General features: G+C 35.0%; 2 protein-coding genes across 2 annotated transcripts in view; both read right to left on the minus strand.

Moving 5' to 3' along the window:
- ddx27 (DEAD (Asp-Glu-Ala-Asp) box polypeptide 27) overlaps positions 1-3,694 on the minus strand; it is a 37,380-nt gene extending 33,686 nt beyond the window's left edge. Inside the window, exon 1 of the mRNA XM_056460631.1 lies at positions 3,425-3,694. Coding sequence (XP_056316606.1) covers positions 3,425-3,499 — 75 coding nt within the window. The 5' untranslated portion in view covers positions 3,500-3,694. The remainder of the gene's footprint in view (positions 1-3,424) is intronic.
- A 3,043-nt stretch (positions 3,695-6,737) lies between these two features.
- Positions 6,738-15,556, minus strand: snrpb (small nuclear ribonucleoprotein polypeptides B and B1). Its single transcript, XM_056460633.1, has 7 exons — positions 15,440-15,556; positions 13,914-14,065; positions 11,534-11,645; positions 11,293-11,445; positions 9,569-9,701; positions 8,699-8,824; positions 6,738-6,923 (listed from the first exon to the last, which is right to left on the minus strand). Exons 1-7 carry the CDS (start codon positions 15,440-15,442, stop codon positions 6,883-6,885), a joined length of 720 nt encoding a protein of 239 aa, XP_056316608.1. The 5' UTR covers positions 15,443-15,556; the 3' UTR covers positions 6,738-6,882.
- Between the last annotated feature and the right edge of the window lie 2,588 nt (positions 15,557-18,144).

Consider the following 18,144-nt stretch of genomic DNA (forward strand, 5'->3'; position numbering starts at 1 on the left):
GGTAGAGCGATTCAGCAAGTTTTTAGAGAAAATCAAAGCAGATTGCACTACAACCATTATATTCAGACACACAAATGCTCCCACATATATTATGAGGGCGCATAGATTACATTTCGGGCGCTCATGCGACCAAAATGGTTGCAATTTCGAGCCCTGTAGTATAATGACATGTATTCAGACCACAACTGAACGTTTGAAGAAAATTGAATGCCTTATTATTTAGAATTAGCTATTATTGATGTAAATGCAGCCGTTCAAGGTGCATAATTGATTTATTACGGTATTGACGGTATTAGAAAATCCATGTCGTGGCGCAATGTCACACCGGTGATGACTATAACACCGGTGTACCGCCCACCCCTAATAAATATATATATATATATATATATATATATATATATATATATATATATATATATATATATATATATATATATATATATATATATATTTATTTATTTATTTATATACATTAAATACATAGTTTACAATTACAATTATATAATTATAATTTGTATAAGCATTATGCAAAAAAGAAAACCACATGACAACAGTACGGATTAAAGGTCCTATAAGATCTTTCAATATTATCTGGATGCAGAAGACAAATGAGAGTATCAAAACATGGCATCCTCACAAGATATTATATTGTTTCAAAGCTATTACAGCAAAGGATATATAGCAAAGGATATTGCTATTCCACGTTTCACTGCATAAAGTGACCTCAAAATGACTTATTACCATAGTATGTTGATTACTATATCCAAATACCATAGTATTACAATCATACTCAATCCCAAAACACTGTATAACTATAATATGAGGCTAAATCACCAGTATTAGGATGGTTTTAATAAATAAAATTAGTCAACCATAATGCAGAAGACAAATAGATAACATATAATATTTCAACGCTACATTTTTTTTCAGCATACCATCATCTCAAAATGAATTATTACCATAGCATGTTGATTACTATATCCAGTTGGCATAGTATTACGATTATACTCACTGCAAAACATGGTATTACTATAACATAAGGCTCAAAAGGGTTTCAAAATGTAGTATAATCACAATATAATTTTTCGATGCTACATATTGCTATTCCACGTTTTCCAGCATAACATGATCTCAAAATGACTTGTTATTACCATAGCGTATTGATTAATATATCCAGATACAATAGTATTATGTTTATTCTCACACCAAAGCACGGTATTACTATAAAATAAGGCTCAAACACTAGTATTAAGATGGTTTTATCAAATAAATTTAGTCAACCATGATGCAGAAGACAAAGGTGAGTAACAAAACGTGGTATCACCACAAGATAGTATGATATTTCACTGCTACATATTACTATTCCATGTTTTCCACCATCATGGCACAGCTCAAAATGACTTGTTATTACCATAGTATGTTGATTACTACATCCAAATGCTACAGTATTAGGATTATACTCAACCCAAAGCACGGTATTACTATAAAATGAGGCTCAAACACCAGTATTAAGATGGTCTTATCAAATAAATCTAGTCAACCATGATGCAGAAGACAAATGTGAATATCAAAATGTGGTATCACCACAAGATAGTATGATATTTCACTGCTACATATTACTATTCCATGTTTTTTCAGCATAAATTTACCTCAAAATGACTTGTCATTACCATAGTATGTTAATTAATATATCCAAATAACATAGTATTACAATTATACTCACCCAAAACATGGTATTACTATAATATGAGGCTCAAACAGGTATCAAAAAGTGGTATCATTTGGAAAATAATACAATATTTTATTGCTACATATTGCTATTACATGTTTTCAAGTATAAAACTTTCTCTGGATGACTTCTTATTACCACAGTATGCTGATTACTACACCCAGATACCATACTATTACAATTTTACTCACCCCAAAGCACGGTAATACTATAAAAATCAGGCTCACACACCAGAGTTAGCATGGTCTTAAAAATTAAATAAAGTCTATAGAAAAATGTGAGTATCAACAACATAGTATCATCAGAAGATAATATGATATTTCAATGCTACATAATTCCACATAGTCCACATTTTCCAGCATAAAATGATCATGGCACATCTCAAAATGACTTCTTATTACCAAAGTATGTTGATTACTATATCCAAATTCACAGTATAAGGATTATACTAAATAAATTTAGTCAAGCATAATGCAAAAGACAAATGCAAGTATCAAAACCTAGTACCATCACAAGATAATATAACATTTCAATGCTACATGCTGCCATTTCACGTTTTCCCCCTGCTGAAAAATCTAGCTTAAACCAGCCTAGGCTGGTTGGCTGGTTTTAGCTGGTCGACCAGTCTGGTTTTAGAGGGGTTTTGGCCATTTCCAGCCTGGTCTTAGCTGGTCGGGCTGGAAAGTGACCAGCTTAATCTAGCTTGACCAGCCTGGTTTAAGCTGGACATAGCTGGTTTTGGCTGAGCTCCCAGCCTGGCTAGGCTGGTCAAGCTGGTTTTAGCTGGTCATTTTCCAGAGTGAGGTAAAGTTGGTTTTATATTGGCACATTCGTTCAGGGACAACCTGTGACATGCTCCCCCATGGTACTTTGAATATTCGGTCTGAAATCACATGTAAATATGATTTCAAAACAACATAAGCTCTATTTGTTTGACTGTGAATAATGTACTTTGATAGTTATAGGAGTTCACTGTTTTAGTAAGCAATATCTTTTCTGAAATGATATTATTAAGGAGAACGTCAGAATGTGTGAATATAAAACCAATTTTAACTCAATATTTTCCAGCCTGACCAGCTAAGACCAGGCTGGAAATGGCTGGAAACCAGACTGGAAATGGCTGGAAACCTGCCTGGAAATGGCCAAAACCCCATTGTCTCTTATTATTACCATAGTATGTTGAATAATATATCAGGATACCATAGTAATACAATTATACTCAGCCCAAAACATGGTATTACTATAACTTGAGGCTCAAACAGATAGCGTATCACCACAAGGTAATATATTTCACGTGCTATTCCACGTTTTCCAGTTTAAATGATCATGGCACATCTCAAAACTACTTATTATAGTTGTATGTTGATTAATATATCCTGATATCATAGTATTACAATTATACTCATCCTAAAACACGGTATTACTATAACATGAGGCTCAAACACCAGTTTTACCATGTTATATCACAAAATAACATCGTTTTAGCAAGATGCACATCATAGAACGTGATACTATTCAAGGATAAGGCTCAAAACACTATATTACTACTGTATATATGCAGGCAATCACCTATTGAAGTACAAAACATGGCATTAACCATTGTTATGGGCAGAAAACGCAGTATTATCGTGGTACAGAGCTAAGAAAATATTATTAAGTTATTTCTGACAGCATGTAAAGAGTAGTTGAACTCACAGCTTCATCATCAGATCCTGAATCCGGCTCTTCTGGGACATCTTCATCATCATCAATAGTTCTGATCAGATCCATGTCTGAAAGCGATTGTGCTGAGATGCCTGAATAAACTCTACAGGCTGGTTATAATACAGGTGATAACGCGCAAAGTCTATATGTAACTTTATCTATAAAAAAACAAACCTGAGTTTAGAGTTGAATAAACCTCAAACATATAATTGTGACAACATGACACACTATCAGTACTGCATGTTCGTAAACACACGTGTGTAGCCGAAGCAGCGGAAATGCGTCACTCTCACGCGCCTCATATTTAATAGGTGCGCTAGTGACGCCTACAGGCGCGGGGGGATGAGAATTGTTAAGTCGGGTGTTTAAAAAATATAGACATACAATCAAAACGACTAATAATCCATGGCATCTGCTAAGAAAGCGGATCCAAATAAATAAAAGTAACCAAATCTATGACCACAATTCAAGAATACATGATGGCTGATCGGTGTAAACATGTTTTGATATGCTAAGGCTCCAGTACCACCTGAAAAGTGAAGCCAATACAGTTAAAATAGGGTCCGTCGGGGGATTGGAGTGACTTTGAAACTATTATAACAAATGTGCAAACTCTGGCTCCATATGACATCATCAGCAAAATATGGCTACGGCCTTTTCGAAGACGTTTGGCTTCATTTGTTTGTTTGTTTGTTTACAGTAGACAGCAGTGGAGATACTTTCTTTTTATGAGTCTTAAGACATTACTTTGACAATAAAGTAACTAATAGTTCACCCAAAATTTAGATTTATTCACCCTCAAGTGGTTCCAAAGTTTCTTTCTTCTGCTGAACTTTCTGAAAAATGTTGGAAAGTTCTAACCATTGACTTGTGAGGTTGTTTTTCCTGCTATGAAAGTCAATGTTTACAGGTTTCAAAATAAATAATTCAAAAATATTCACTATGTAATCTGCTATAACAGCGGATACAATTAATACAAATTAAATTATGAACAAAACATGAACACATGACTGATTTCTCGGTGTAAACATGTTTGGATACGGCTCCAGTGTTCCGCCTGAAAAGTGAAGCCAATACATTTTAATTAAATACATGTGATTATAATGACTGCGCAAACTCAGGTTTCGCATGACGTCATCAGCACAATATGGCTACGGCCCTGCCGAAGACATTTGGCTCCATTTTTTTTCTACAATAGACAGCAGTAGAGAGACTTTCTGAAGACATTACTTCAGTTAAAGTGAAAACTGAAGTCATTGAATGCGTTTGGTAACAGAGATGGAGGTTCTCTAGATGAATGCGCACCTTGGCTCTAAAGGTCAAACAACAAAATCAATAATCAATTGATTGATCAATAATCTTGGTGTGGCTCTGGAGTCAGATCTGAGTTTCAGTAGTCATGTCAAAGCAGTTAGTAAATCAGCATACTATCATCTCAAAAACATTGAAGAATTAGATGCTTTGTTTCCAGTGAAGACTTAGAGAAACTTGTTCATGCTTTTATCAGCAGCAGGGTGGATTACTGTAATGGACTCCACATTGGCTTTCCAAGACGACAGTCAGACACTTACAGCTCATCCAGAACGCTGCAGCCAGGATTCTAACCAGGAAATCAGAGCACATCGCACGTGTCCTCAGGTCTTTACACTGGCTTACTGCTACATTCAGAATAGATTTTAAAGTATTATTACTGGTCTATAAATCACTAAATGGCCTAGGAGCTCAATACATTACAGATATGCTCACTGAATACAAACCCAACAGATCACTCAGATCTTTAGGATCAAATAAAATAGAAATTCCAAGAGTTCAGTCAAAGCAGGGTGAATCTGCCTTCAGATACTAACAGCGCCCCCTACTGCTGGAATCAGCTTCCAGAAATGATCAGATGTGCTCCAACATTAGGCACATTCACATCAAGACTGAAAACACATCTGTTCAGCTGTGCCTTTACTGAATGAGCAAACATTCATTTAAAACATGTTTACATTTTAAACTTGTTTTTAATCCTTTTTACTCTCGTTTATGTAAAGCACTTTGAATTACCATGGTGTATGAAATGTACTATATGAACTTGGTTTTGACATTAAAGGGATAGCTCACCCAAAAATGAAAAATTATCACCCTCAAGTGGTTAAGTTTTGTTTTCTGCTCAAGATATTTTGAAAAACATTGGAACCCTGTAAGCATCGACTTGTGTAGCATTTGATTTCACTACTATGGAAGTCATTGTTTACAGGTTTCTTTTGTATTCTCCATAAGGAACTCAAAGCTTTGGAAGCACTCGAGTGCAAGTTTTAAATTTTGGGTGAACAATCATTTACATTCTGTAGATGTTTTTATTTTAAGCAACTTACAGGATGGATCAAAAGCTATGTCAAAGTGTTAATGATCATTTAATTATGAAAGGTGTTTGACAACCAAATTAGGAAGCAAGTTCAAAAAGGAAAATTCTGTAAAAATGTCTTAACATCTGAAATCTAATAGGAATGCATACTAAATGCATTAAAGCGAGTGGAGCTGGCAGGCCATTTCATAAAATGCATTTAATACAAATGTATACAAGCTCTCACTTTCACTAATGTGAGAAGTGGAGAGCATGAGACGGATTCCTAAAAGATCAGTGACAGACGAGCCTCCGCTTTAAGCCTGTGGGCAGTCTGAACACCAGCCCGTGATATACTCGCTCCTGCAGCTTCTCCACGATGGACGTCCAGCGCTCTCCAGCCCCTGGAGCCTGGACTGCAGCTGAGCACAGAAAGTTTGGCCAGAGGAGATAGTCGTGCAAAACTGAGCCTGGTTTTTCTCAAGGTTTTCCCCCTTCACTTTTGTCAATTGGTAAAGTTTTGTTCCTCATCACTAGCTTGCTTGGGACTTGTAGAGCTGCACATCGATGGATTCGCTCTGAGTTTGGACTTTCAGCAGTGAATATTGAACCACACTGAACTTCAACTGGACTGACACGGTTTCAGTTTACGAGAAATGTTAAGCTGCTTTGAGACAATCTACATTGTAAAAGCACTAGAGAAATAAAGATGAGCTGAATTAATGCATCAAATAGCTTTAATACTATCTAAATCTTTGCAAATGTACATTCAAATTAGCTTAATCAAAAAACTAATAAATAAATAAAGTCTGTAATCAACATGCATTGCACAGATGTGCCAGACTGCTAAGGCTTAACTTCACAGAACATGTTCATCCATAGAGAATTGCAACCAAGTTTGATTCAAACTCTTAATGTTTGGTTGCAATAAAGTGAAACGAACAGCAGAGTAAACTGGAAGAAAAAACAAGAGTCGGATTAAAACATGAATGTCAATTTGACACTTTATTAAAAAAAAGGGAAATAATTGACAAAAATACAAAAAACAATCTATACAAGATCTTGCAGCCAAAGTCTCCAACACAAGGAAAAGACAAACATCCGCATCGTCCAGTGTGGAGGTTTAAGGTCTGGGAGGAGGACGCAAGCCTGGAGGAGGAGGACCTGGAGGAGATAAGAATAAACATGTAAACCGGTTAAATATTTCTACAGTGCTCAAAGGAGATAGCTCACACAAAACTAAATCATCAATAGAAGACAAACAAGTTTGGGCGAGTAAATGATCACAAAAGATAAGATCTATATAGGATTTTTTCTTTTCTTATGCGTTCAACAGAAGAAAGAAACTCAAGTTTATATCCGCTTCAGTGTTAAGTTTTGGGTGAGCTATCCCTTTAATACAAATGTAGATTGTGTCAATGCCACTTTATAAAAGGACGAAAAATTAATCAGCTCTATTGATTTCGTAAGACATATTTAATTTACACGGTTCTTACACTTTCACCCCCCCCCCCCCCCCCAAAGTAAATAATGACGCATTTTCTGATGCATTTTCCAACTTTTTCAGCACTTTTACATATTTAAAAATCACATTATATCAGATGCTAATTATTATTTTATATAATACTCCAAAGAAACTCCCTTTTATTCCTACCATTATGCAAAAACTCTAGATTTTAAATAGTTTATACATATTTATAAAGAAATTATGACTGCAACAGATCTTATTTATCTATCATTTATTTATTGCCACATCAGCAACTTATGGCCATTTCGTGGCAAAATGCATATCCATAAATTACATGGTAAAAACAAATTCGTATTACAATAAAAAACAAGTTACTTAGACAAATCTATAAATATAAATAGATTAAATTTACACAAAAATATATTCAAAGTTAAATAGGATTTTTCAGTTCAATTTGATAAATAATTTAAAACTCTTCCTGGCGGTCCCTTTTAAAAATGTCCATCAAAGTGCTCTCCTTATAAAATCTTGTCTACTGGAATTTAAACTTCCACATTCCAACAAAAGATGTTTGATAAGAGCAGTCTGGCAGTAATTACATTAAGGTGGGTCTTCGTTATTCAGTAAATATAAATGTGTCAACTTAGAATGTCCAATTCGACATCTGCTATAGACAGTCTGATCATGCCTGCTCTCTAAATTATAAATTGCTAAATGTCTCATTTATTTCCGGGTTAATTTCATGTAATTCGTTATTTATGCAGTTGTCCCATTCTCTTTGCCAGGTTTCGTTTATGTACAAATTGATTGTGGGTTTCAAGTCCTCAGGAGGAGTTAAACAGGGTCACATTCAAGGACATAGCCTGTTTTGCTGCTTCATCTGCCAGTTCATTTCCATGTATTACTGCAGCAGATCTAAGCCGTTTCTAGCATTTCATCTAAAAATCCAAGCACTTTACTAAACTTGAACACACTGAAGATCCCAAACCTAAAGTTGACATGAAATTAAAACGTACTAGTCCTATTTTTATGATGTATATAGTGGTGTTTGTTAAATTATGCATCTTCGCACTGCATTACTATTATTGGTGTTATTTATTTGCCCTCAGAATCCTTTAATCAAATATCATAACCTTCCCTCGACCTCAAAACAACTGTCACTTCTGGTCACATGGAATGCATTTAGGGCGGGGCTATCAGCCATTTGGGGTGGGGCTAACAGTCCATTTCTAGTTTCTGTCCTGCTTTCATCCATTTGTCAGCAACAAATCTTTCAACAATCTAATCCGTTCCAGAAATCAAGCGCTATTCTACTTTCTTTTGTTCCTCCTAATTCCTGAGATTGTCATTTTTTCCCCATACAGTGAGGTACATACCATTGAAACAGTCCTGACTAACACTAAATTGGGGGTGGGGGATGGGGGAGAATTACAATCTTAACTTTCATTTCAACCCACTAAACCAGCTTTACCTCTCATTCCAGGCGGCGGCGGCCTCATGCCGGGAGGAGGCATTCCCATCGGTGCCCCGCGGCCAGGTGGCATCCCCATCGGAGGTCCCATTGGTGGCCTCATGCCCGGAGGAGGGCCCATCATACCTGTGGGATGAGCAGACCACAGTGTCAACATTACCCACCATGCACCAGCATGAGTGTTTGTGATTCAGCCATGTGATTCTGAGCTCAGCGTAATCCTGCTACCACACAAGCGGACCCGTCATCTGCTTCAGAAAATACTGCTGTCATCACGGCTGTCGAATCAGCACAGCTATCAGACATGAGATAACCATGTTTCCATCCGACTAGATTTATGTGCAGTTTGGAATAATAGCATAATAACAATAATGGAAATGTGCATACATTTTAAAAACGCATCACAAAAAATAAAGCCAAGATGTGCATAAATTAAAGACATTGAGAAAGAGAGAGGGAAAAAAAGTCATACAAATTAGTTATCAGATCATGTGTGTAATGGGATGAAATAATGGACAAAACAGCACTGAGCACGTTGTAGAACATCTGAAATTTTTCTCATAGTAAAATACCTCAGTTCATCATCACAGTGGTTCAGTATTATTATTATTATTGTCGTCGTCTCTCCTCTAAAAGCCACTGCATTTATTCGAGACCAGTCCCATAGTAGCTTCTCATACTGCACTAAACTACATTTCTGTCTGATGCTTGGTGCCAGTTTCTCAGAGTGTTGATTTTGCTCTCCTTGACTCATTGATGGAAACGATTCCTTATTTTACATAAAATATTCCAGTTTGCACACAAATCTCATTTGCATCTTTGGATGGAAACACGGCTAATGTTAACAAAGCTTTGCAGAAAGACTCATACCTGGAGGTGGTGCTCCTCTGCCCATGGGTGGCGGTGGTCCCCCTCGGCCAGGAGGATACTGTGTGGGGGCTCCAGCGATACTGGCACCCGCAGCGGCAGCAGCAACCGTACCCCGACCCTGAGGAGTCATGACCTGATGGACAAACACACACTCTGGGTTAGAGAATGACACTGTTTACATTCAAATGACCCAAAGTACAACAAAAAAGAAAACTTATTCCAGTTAATGGTTTAATCAAAGGTTAAGCCAACTGGGTCAAGTCATCTTTATTTCTATAGCGCTTTTACAAATGTGGATTGTCTAATAGCAGATTAACTGATGAAATCAGGATAAAAGCCACAATATTTACTTCACAAAATATCTTGAAAGTAAAAAAATAAAAATAATAAAAAATATATTAATAACTTAATATGCAAGATGCTTATTTAGAATACAGCTACAATTAATTGGCTGACGTGTGTGTGTTTGTGTTGCTGTGTTTAAACAAATGCAACATAGCCAAGAGCCATTTGTCAATAACAGGACTTAATTGGGAGCAGAAAAAAAAAACCCTACAAGATACAATATACATTTATATGTAAATGGAGGGGAGGAAGCAATATGGCAGAAATAAGGCCCAATAATAGATTTAAATGCCATTTCAGTACGAGCATTTATGAAATGCATTTTTATCTCAATTCAGTCAATTCAAATTTACATCCTTAACCACCTGTGAAAGTGTTAAATGCCTTAATTACTGATGATCCGCATTTGAAACAAGCATCCAAAAAAGGAAAGCATACATGCAATAACGTGATCATAAACTATTAATATTAAACAAGCTTAACTGTAATAACATGCATTAAATTATTTAAAGTAAATTAAAAACATTTAAGCTGCTTCCATGCATTAAATAAATTATCATTTATTAATGAGTAATGTACGTGTACCAAATTACAGGATCTTAAAATTACAAGTTAAAGAGACTACAGATGAAAAAAACATTCACCACAACAACTAAAACAATTCTTGGTTTAGTGTGTGTATATATATATATATATATATATAAATAATAATAATAATAATAATAATAATAATATTAAATTTAATTGAAAATAAATTAATAAAATGTAGTAGATAAATTACCAATTACTATAATTGGTTCGTCAGTGTTTTGGCTTTCAGCAGTGACATTTACATTACACTGCTTCAGTTCAGTTTTCTGTGTTGAAGTTCAGTTTCAATTTACTAGATCTTCATCTAGAAGCTTCTTTGCCAATCTATAGGGTGGGCCATTTATAAAGATACGGTTGGTGATATTAACGCCCTGTTTGTGGCACATTAGTATATGTGAGGGGGCTCATGAAAAAGTTACGTTAAAACCAAGCACACCTTAGTTTTTCTTGTGAAATTCCCAATAAGTTGTCACATGACCCTCATCCTATTGAAAAAACAAAAGTTGGATCCAAGATGGCGACTTCAAAATGGACACCATGGTCACCACCCATCTTGAAAAGTTTGCCTCCTCACATATACTAATGTGCCACAAACAGGACTTTAATATCACCAACCATTCCCATTTTATTAAGGTGCATCCATATAAATGGCCCACCCTGTACACTGTAAAAGCACTAAAGAAATAAAGATGAATTGACCAGAATAAAAGGATTCTGGAAAGATTAGAGGCCCAAAAAAAATAAATAAAAATAGACATTTCTATTAACAAATCTTCTTTTGCTGGTACCTGCTGTGAGGGTCCACCGACTCCTCTGACAGGCCCAGCGAGTCCAGCAGGAGCCTGTGCCATTGGAGCTCCAGCAGGAACACCTCGACCCGCAGCTCTGCCCACTCCTGGACCTCCAGCCACTCCTGCCAGCGGCACACGGGCGATGCCAGTCTGTAATGGGACAAAGTCAAAAAAAAAAAAAAAGTCATTCTCTCTATATTTAGATGGAAAACCCACTGGACAGGCTCTGAGCACTCACGTCTTTAGGGGGAGGTCCTTCTACAGTCATGGACACCAGATTCTCTCCTCTGAGCAGAACCAGACCCAAAACCCTCTTCTCCTCACGCTCCGGCTGCTTAGAGTTCTTGGGTCTGCGAAAGGCAAACATTGATGAATACTCATGATGCATGATATGGCATCAGTAAGACTTATGAGATTAAAATAAGACTCTTCTGCTCTCCAAGGCAACATTTGTTCAGAAATATAAAAGGATTGAGATTCAATGTTTGTTTGTTTGTTTAAACAACATATTGAATGTGGCTTAAATTTTATTTCTCTTATTTAAACCTGAATTTTCTGTATGATTCTGATCCTATCCTGGATCATACTAATATGCTCAACATTTATTATTATTATTATTATTATTATTATAGTCATCAACATCCATCATGTTGCAAGCTGTTGAGGTGCTTCACACTAAAGAACCCATCAAAAACATTTATATTTATTAAAAACAACACTACATTTTCCCACAATGAAAGTGAAGACACTTGCACTAAAATATTCCATTAAATTGACATCATGATCTTTTTAAAGAATACAAAGTAAAAGGTATTAGGTTTCACAAAGAAAAATCTATTTACCAACAATTACTCGCTAGTACACCAAATCAATGTAGTAAAGATGAATTATTTTTATTTAATGCCATGTCAGAAACCACGGCTATTTTAATGGCAAGAACATTTCAACATTAATAAATGGCAAGAACTATACTGTATTACAAATATACAATTAAAAACAACAAACAAACAACATTTTTAGCATTAGTACATGATACAAATTCAAGCAATTTTTAATTCAATGTAGTATAATGATTTCTAAAGCGTCACTTAACACTGATGGCTTACGAAAAAAATAAGACTACATCCATTTACAGGACAGTCATTTTAAAAGTGTAATTTAAAGATTTTACTAAACCTTTGATTTAAAATTTGCAAAACCTTACTGATTGGTAGTTTAATTATCTCGCCTACTAATCACCAGGGGTCTGTTCTTCGTACGTGGATTACTATATTTGCTGGATTTGGTTATTGACGATTTGACACGATCCAGGATCGTTTCGTTCTTCAAAACTTATCTGAGAGTTGTCATAGCAACAGTTCTGATAGTTCAATCCTTTTCAGGAGCAGCAGCTCATTTCATATAAATAGGATTAGATCGGGCCAGTTCAAGCAAAGATAGCACTGCAAGCATGTACCAAATGCTGATATTTTCTAACAATAGTAGTTGTTTATACTTGGGAGAGAGAGAAAAAAAAAAAAAAAAAAAAAAGTAAATAAATACATACAGTAAAAAAAAAAATAATAATAATGATAAATAATAATAATAATAAATAATAATTATATATATATATATATATATATATATATATATATATATATATATATATATATATATATATATATATATATATATATATATATATATATATATATATATATATATATATATAAATAAAACGTATGCAATTTGCACTGTGAAAGTACAAAGACTGCCACCTGGTGGTTCAAAGACAAAATTTATTAATATGAACTTTGGATAAACGCATCCATGCACAATACTTAAAGGATAATAATTTATGCAGTTGTGCACGCATTTTGACCGCTAATATACCAGTGATTTGATGCTACACAATTTGCAGACACCTTTACTGATATCAAAATGCTGTTTTGATGCAAAATAATAGTTATTCCTTACACGATTAAAAAAAAAAAACTTGAGTAGGCCTAGGCTACTATAATAAAGAATCTTCTCTAAACGTAGAACTAAATACATTGACTGAAATACATGAACACTCTTGACACATGAAAGTGTAAAGCCTGCAGCTCATAGCAAAGGTGGAAAGTTATTGTGTATCATATTTAACAAACTGTTTACTTCGAACTGCTAAATGACTAAATGTAAATGTAAAATGTAAATGAATTGTATGTAATTTCGCTCACATGGATAATTGAATATTAATCAGATGATAAGTCATTACGCTGCTGTGCCGTCAGCCAATCGTTGCACTGCTGATCATGGTATCGGGGATTGATAGATCTGTCCTTCTCAACACTGATCTCAGATCAGTTCCTCATTTTAATTTGATTCGGGAACTTGTTTGAAGAACCAAATTAGCCAGAGATCAGTTACCAAGATTAACAGATCCAGGATCAGTCAAATCATCTTAGATCATTTAAGCGAGAAACGAGAACGGACCCCAGTTACAAACCTCGTAACTGTAATAACTACAGACTTGTTTCTAGAGGTTATTCCACATTTGTGTATAGTAGAATTAAAAAAATAAACATCTTTGAAACCACTTGAGTGTGAATAAATGGAGTACATTTATTGTGTCACTTTAAATAGTGAAGACTTACTTGATCTTCCTGAACTCGTCGCAGTCGCACAGGATCAGGTTCATGTGTTTGTCGAAGGCTTTGAATGTGCCGATGAAGATGCGTCCGTCCTGCAGGATACAGCGCATGCGATAGTCGATGTGCTGCAGCATCTTACTACTCTTGCCGACCGTCTGCAACACATAGGAGAGAGTGATCATTCATTCATTCATCTTTTCGGCCTAGTCCCTTTATTAATCCAGGGTCGCCACAGCGGAATGAACCGCCAACTTATCCAGCACATGTTTTACACAGCGGATGCCCTTCCAGCTGCAACCCATCTTTTGGAAACATCCATACACACTCACTCACTATGGACAATTTAGCCTACCCAATTCACCTGTACTGCATGTCTTTGGACTGTGGGGGAAACCGGAGCACCCGGAGGAAACCTACTTGAACGCATGGAGAACATGCAAACTCCACACAGTAACACCAACTGACCCAGCTGAGGCTCGAACCAGCGACCTTCATGCTGTGTGGCGATAGCACTACCTACTGTGCCACTGCGTCACCCAGAGAGTGATCAATAAAGATTAAATATACACTATTGTCAATACCGATAATAGACTACTGCAATGAACCATACAACAATTGAATTTTGCACCATTCTGGAGGAAAAAATAAATAAAATCACAGTAAAGTCTAGATAGGACAACTGTACAACAATAATGAATTTTACATTACTGAGAGAGTTGGGGTTAAGGTAGACGTTAATAAAATACAAATTAATGGGTAGTTTAATAAATAATATATAAAACATGCAGTAAAATTACCGTTTTTACATTACTGTGATGGTTTAGGGTAGACTTTAATAAAATACAAATTATGTGTAACCTAATAAATAATTCTTGTTCACTTCATGACGCAGCTTTCTCATTTCTAACCTTATCAAGACCCGTAAATTACCAGAAAATTAATGGACTCCATTTCAGATTGAAATGTGAACTGCTAAAGGAGTATATACACCTGTAAAAATAAATAAGAGTAAAGTTATTTTTTATGATCAGCTTGTTTTACAAAATAAAAGTCTTCCTGCTAGCGCTGCACAACCAAACCGTTTCGTTTTTGCAAATGGAAACAATATACTGCCATAATGTTACACAAAAACTGCGATAGAAAAATTATTAATTACACTGCCCTAAGACGTATTTTATAAATATTAGATTCAATTATTTAGCATGAAACGTTAGACTGGCTTCATTTACAAACAACCGACGGCTAGCCCCATTAGCACTCATTCATTCTTTAGATTTAAAGAATTTGGGAATTTATTAGGTTATACACACATTTTATAAGTGAACAACATTCCCAAACGCATCATACTAGCCTAAATGTAACGTTCTAGCCCGTTTTAAATTTACAACATCTCCCGCTTGCTTTGTCTCTACGCACTTACAACGTAAGTACAACGCAGACAGTTTTCAGCCTAAAATCAAAACTATCCCTCAGAAATATTAAGAAGATCACCTCGTCACACTGTAATGAGACTATAAGTGCAGTCTTACCATGTTTGCTGTTCGGATGACTCCGATTGATATCGGATTCTGCCAAACAAGTTTTAAAAATTGACCCGCGAACCGCCGCTGAGTCCTTTAATGGAGGCAAAGCGGAAAAGAGTGCGACACGAAAAGTGTCCGACCGGAAAACACAATGCAACATTTGACTTCGACCTTTTCTGTTCGCATTGATATTTATGTATATATTTTTATTTTATTTATTTATTTTTATTTATTTATTATTATTATTGAAGCATATAACTGACAAGAATACATGATTATATGATAACATATGTAACAGTCATACAAAACTTAGTGATGCAGAACATACGTTAAACAATTTTTTTTACATTATTAGAGAGGTTTTTATAGCCTTCTTGTTTTTTGTAATTGAGGTCAAAGAATTATAAAATATTTTTAAATCTTTACAGAAATAATTAAAGGAGGGAGTAATAGACGTTATTTTTGCCTTGTGTATGTAAACCCCCCAAGGTTACACTAGGTTTCACATACGGACCCTGAGCATGCGTCATTAGCGCCACCACATTTGTACAGTGCTCCCAGGACAACTGTCATTCAACCGCACTGGTCAAGAAAGTGTGCCAGTGTGAAGGTGCTGGACTTTAGCGCTGTGTACGGGTGTAGTAACGAGCAAACAAAAAGAAAACAAAGCTCAAAGGCAGAACATTTCGTAGGTAAGATTTTGTTTTATACTGACCACCGGGAAAACTTCCGATCATAGATATATTCAATTAAACTCAATTAAAAGTTGCTTTATTGGCATGACAAATATTACAAATGTATTGCCAAAGCATTTATAGAGTTTACATAAAAGTAACATACATATGTAATAAAAAAAACAGTACACTCAATAGATAGTAGTAGTAGTAGTAGGAAAAAAAAAAAAAAAAAAAAAAAAAAAAAAAAAAAAATATATATATATATATATATATATATATATATATATACACACACAGTGTTTCCTCCACCATTTTTTCCAGCTGTAGCGGCAGGTGTGTGCGTGTGTGTGTGTGTGTGTATATATATATATATATATATATATATATATATATATATATATATATATATATATATATATATATATATATATATATATATATATATATATATATATATAAGACTTTCATATATATACACAATTTCACAGGAGGGTGATTCAGTGGCTAATGTGGTTAGCACAGTTGTCTCACAGCAAGAAGGTTGTTGGTTTGAGTCCCAGATGGACCAGGAGGTCTTACTGTGTGAAGCTGACATGGGTTTCCTCTATGAGCTCCAGTTTCCCCCACAGTCCAAAGACTTGCGGTATAGGTGAATTGGAGAAACTAAACTGGCCGTAGTGTATGGATATGTGTACGAATGAGTGGATCAAACATGGATTAACATCAAACAAAAATACATTTATGTTGTGCAGTCTTATTACTTTCTCCCAGGTTTACAGAGCTTTAATAGTAAGGTAACACCACTTTCTCAAATAAAAATAAATAATCCAAGAACACAAACAGTAGATTAATTTATACTGCATTTTTAATTAGCATCATGAACTAATGATATTTGACTAAATTGGCCCCCAACAAAAAGACTCCCTGCAATATGAGTCAAATGGTGCAACCAGTTACACCGTTTGACATTTCAACTTAAAATCAATTTTAACAGGCATTATCATCAACATCTATGTAAGCACATGGGCTTGGTGGGGATATTTCAAATGTCATTTTTAAATATAATACTTATTTTTATAATAATGATCAATTATCAGTGCATACCTGGGGTCTTACCATTTGACATGGATATCTAAGAACAGCTGACCATACCCTAAAAGGTCAAAGTATATCACATTTTAAAGAGAGTTACTAACCTTTGCATGCTGCAGATAGTCGTATCAAGAGTTCTTCTCTGTGATGCAATCTCCTGTCTTACATCGTGCCAGTATTAACAAAATGGCTCATCAAATGGTGGTTACACCGTCCTGACATTTCAGGAATTTGAGGTGACAGATATAATTCCCCAAATTATTTATATTTAGAACAATTGTGCTCTATTTAACTTTATTTAATATTAAATATGTCTAATGTAAAATTATGCCAAACTAGTTTCATTGAGACTTTCACATTTTTTAAATAAGATGAACTTTTTGGTACCATTTTTTTTGGTTACACCACATCGACATTCTTGCAATAATCCTCTAAAAATGATCTTAAAATGGATTAAAAATAAAAAGATTACACTTGGTCCTCAATACAGAGAATGTATGCAAGTAATTTGCTTATTCATTTTGAATCTGTAACCTTCTTGAATTGATTTAAACGTCATGGACACATAAAATGAGCGTCACGTCATTGACCCAAATTCTGAATATTTTCCGTAATAATAGCTTTGCAAGACTTCCCAGTAGAATGCATATCCATACATTAAATTAATGCAAATAATTCACTGTTAATAATGAAAAGGTGATGGAAATTATTTCACTTACATTTTTACCATCATTTACAAATCTGTTTCAAACAATAAATAATTCATTATGGCCTCTGTGTGTGTTAATTTACCCTATTACCTTGATGTAAACACCAATAATGGGTCATCTTTTCTTTGACCCATATTAATTCAATAAATTACCAGTGGTGGAAAGAGTACTGAAATATCATACTCAAGTAAAAGTACCCTTACTTGCCCACAAATGTAGTGCAGTAGAGTAC

This window comes from Danio aesculapii, chromosome 6, assembly GCF_903798145.1.
Source record: "Danio aesculapii chromosome 6, fDanAes4.1, whole genome shotgun sequence".
Taxonomy (NCBI): domain Eukaryota; kingdom Metazoa; phylum Chordata; class Actinopteri; order Cypriniformes; family Danionidae; genus Danio; species Danio aesculapii.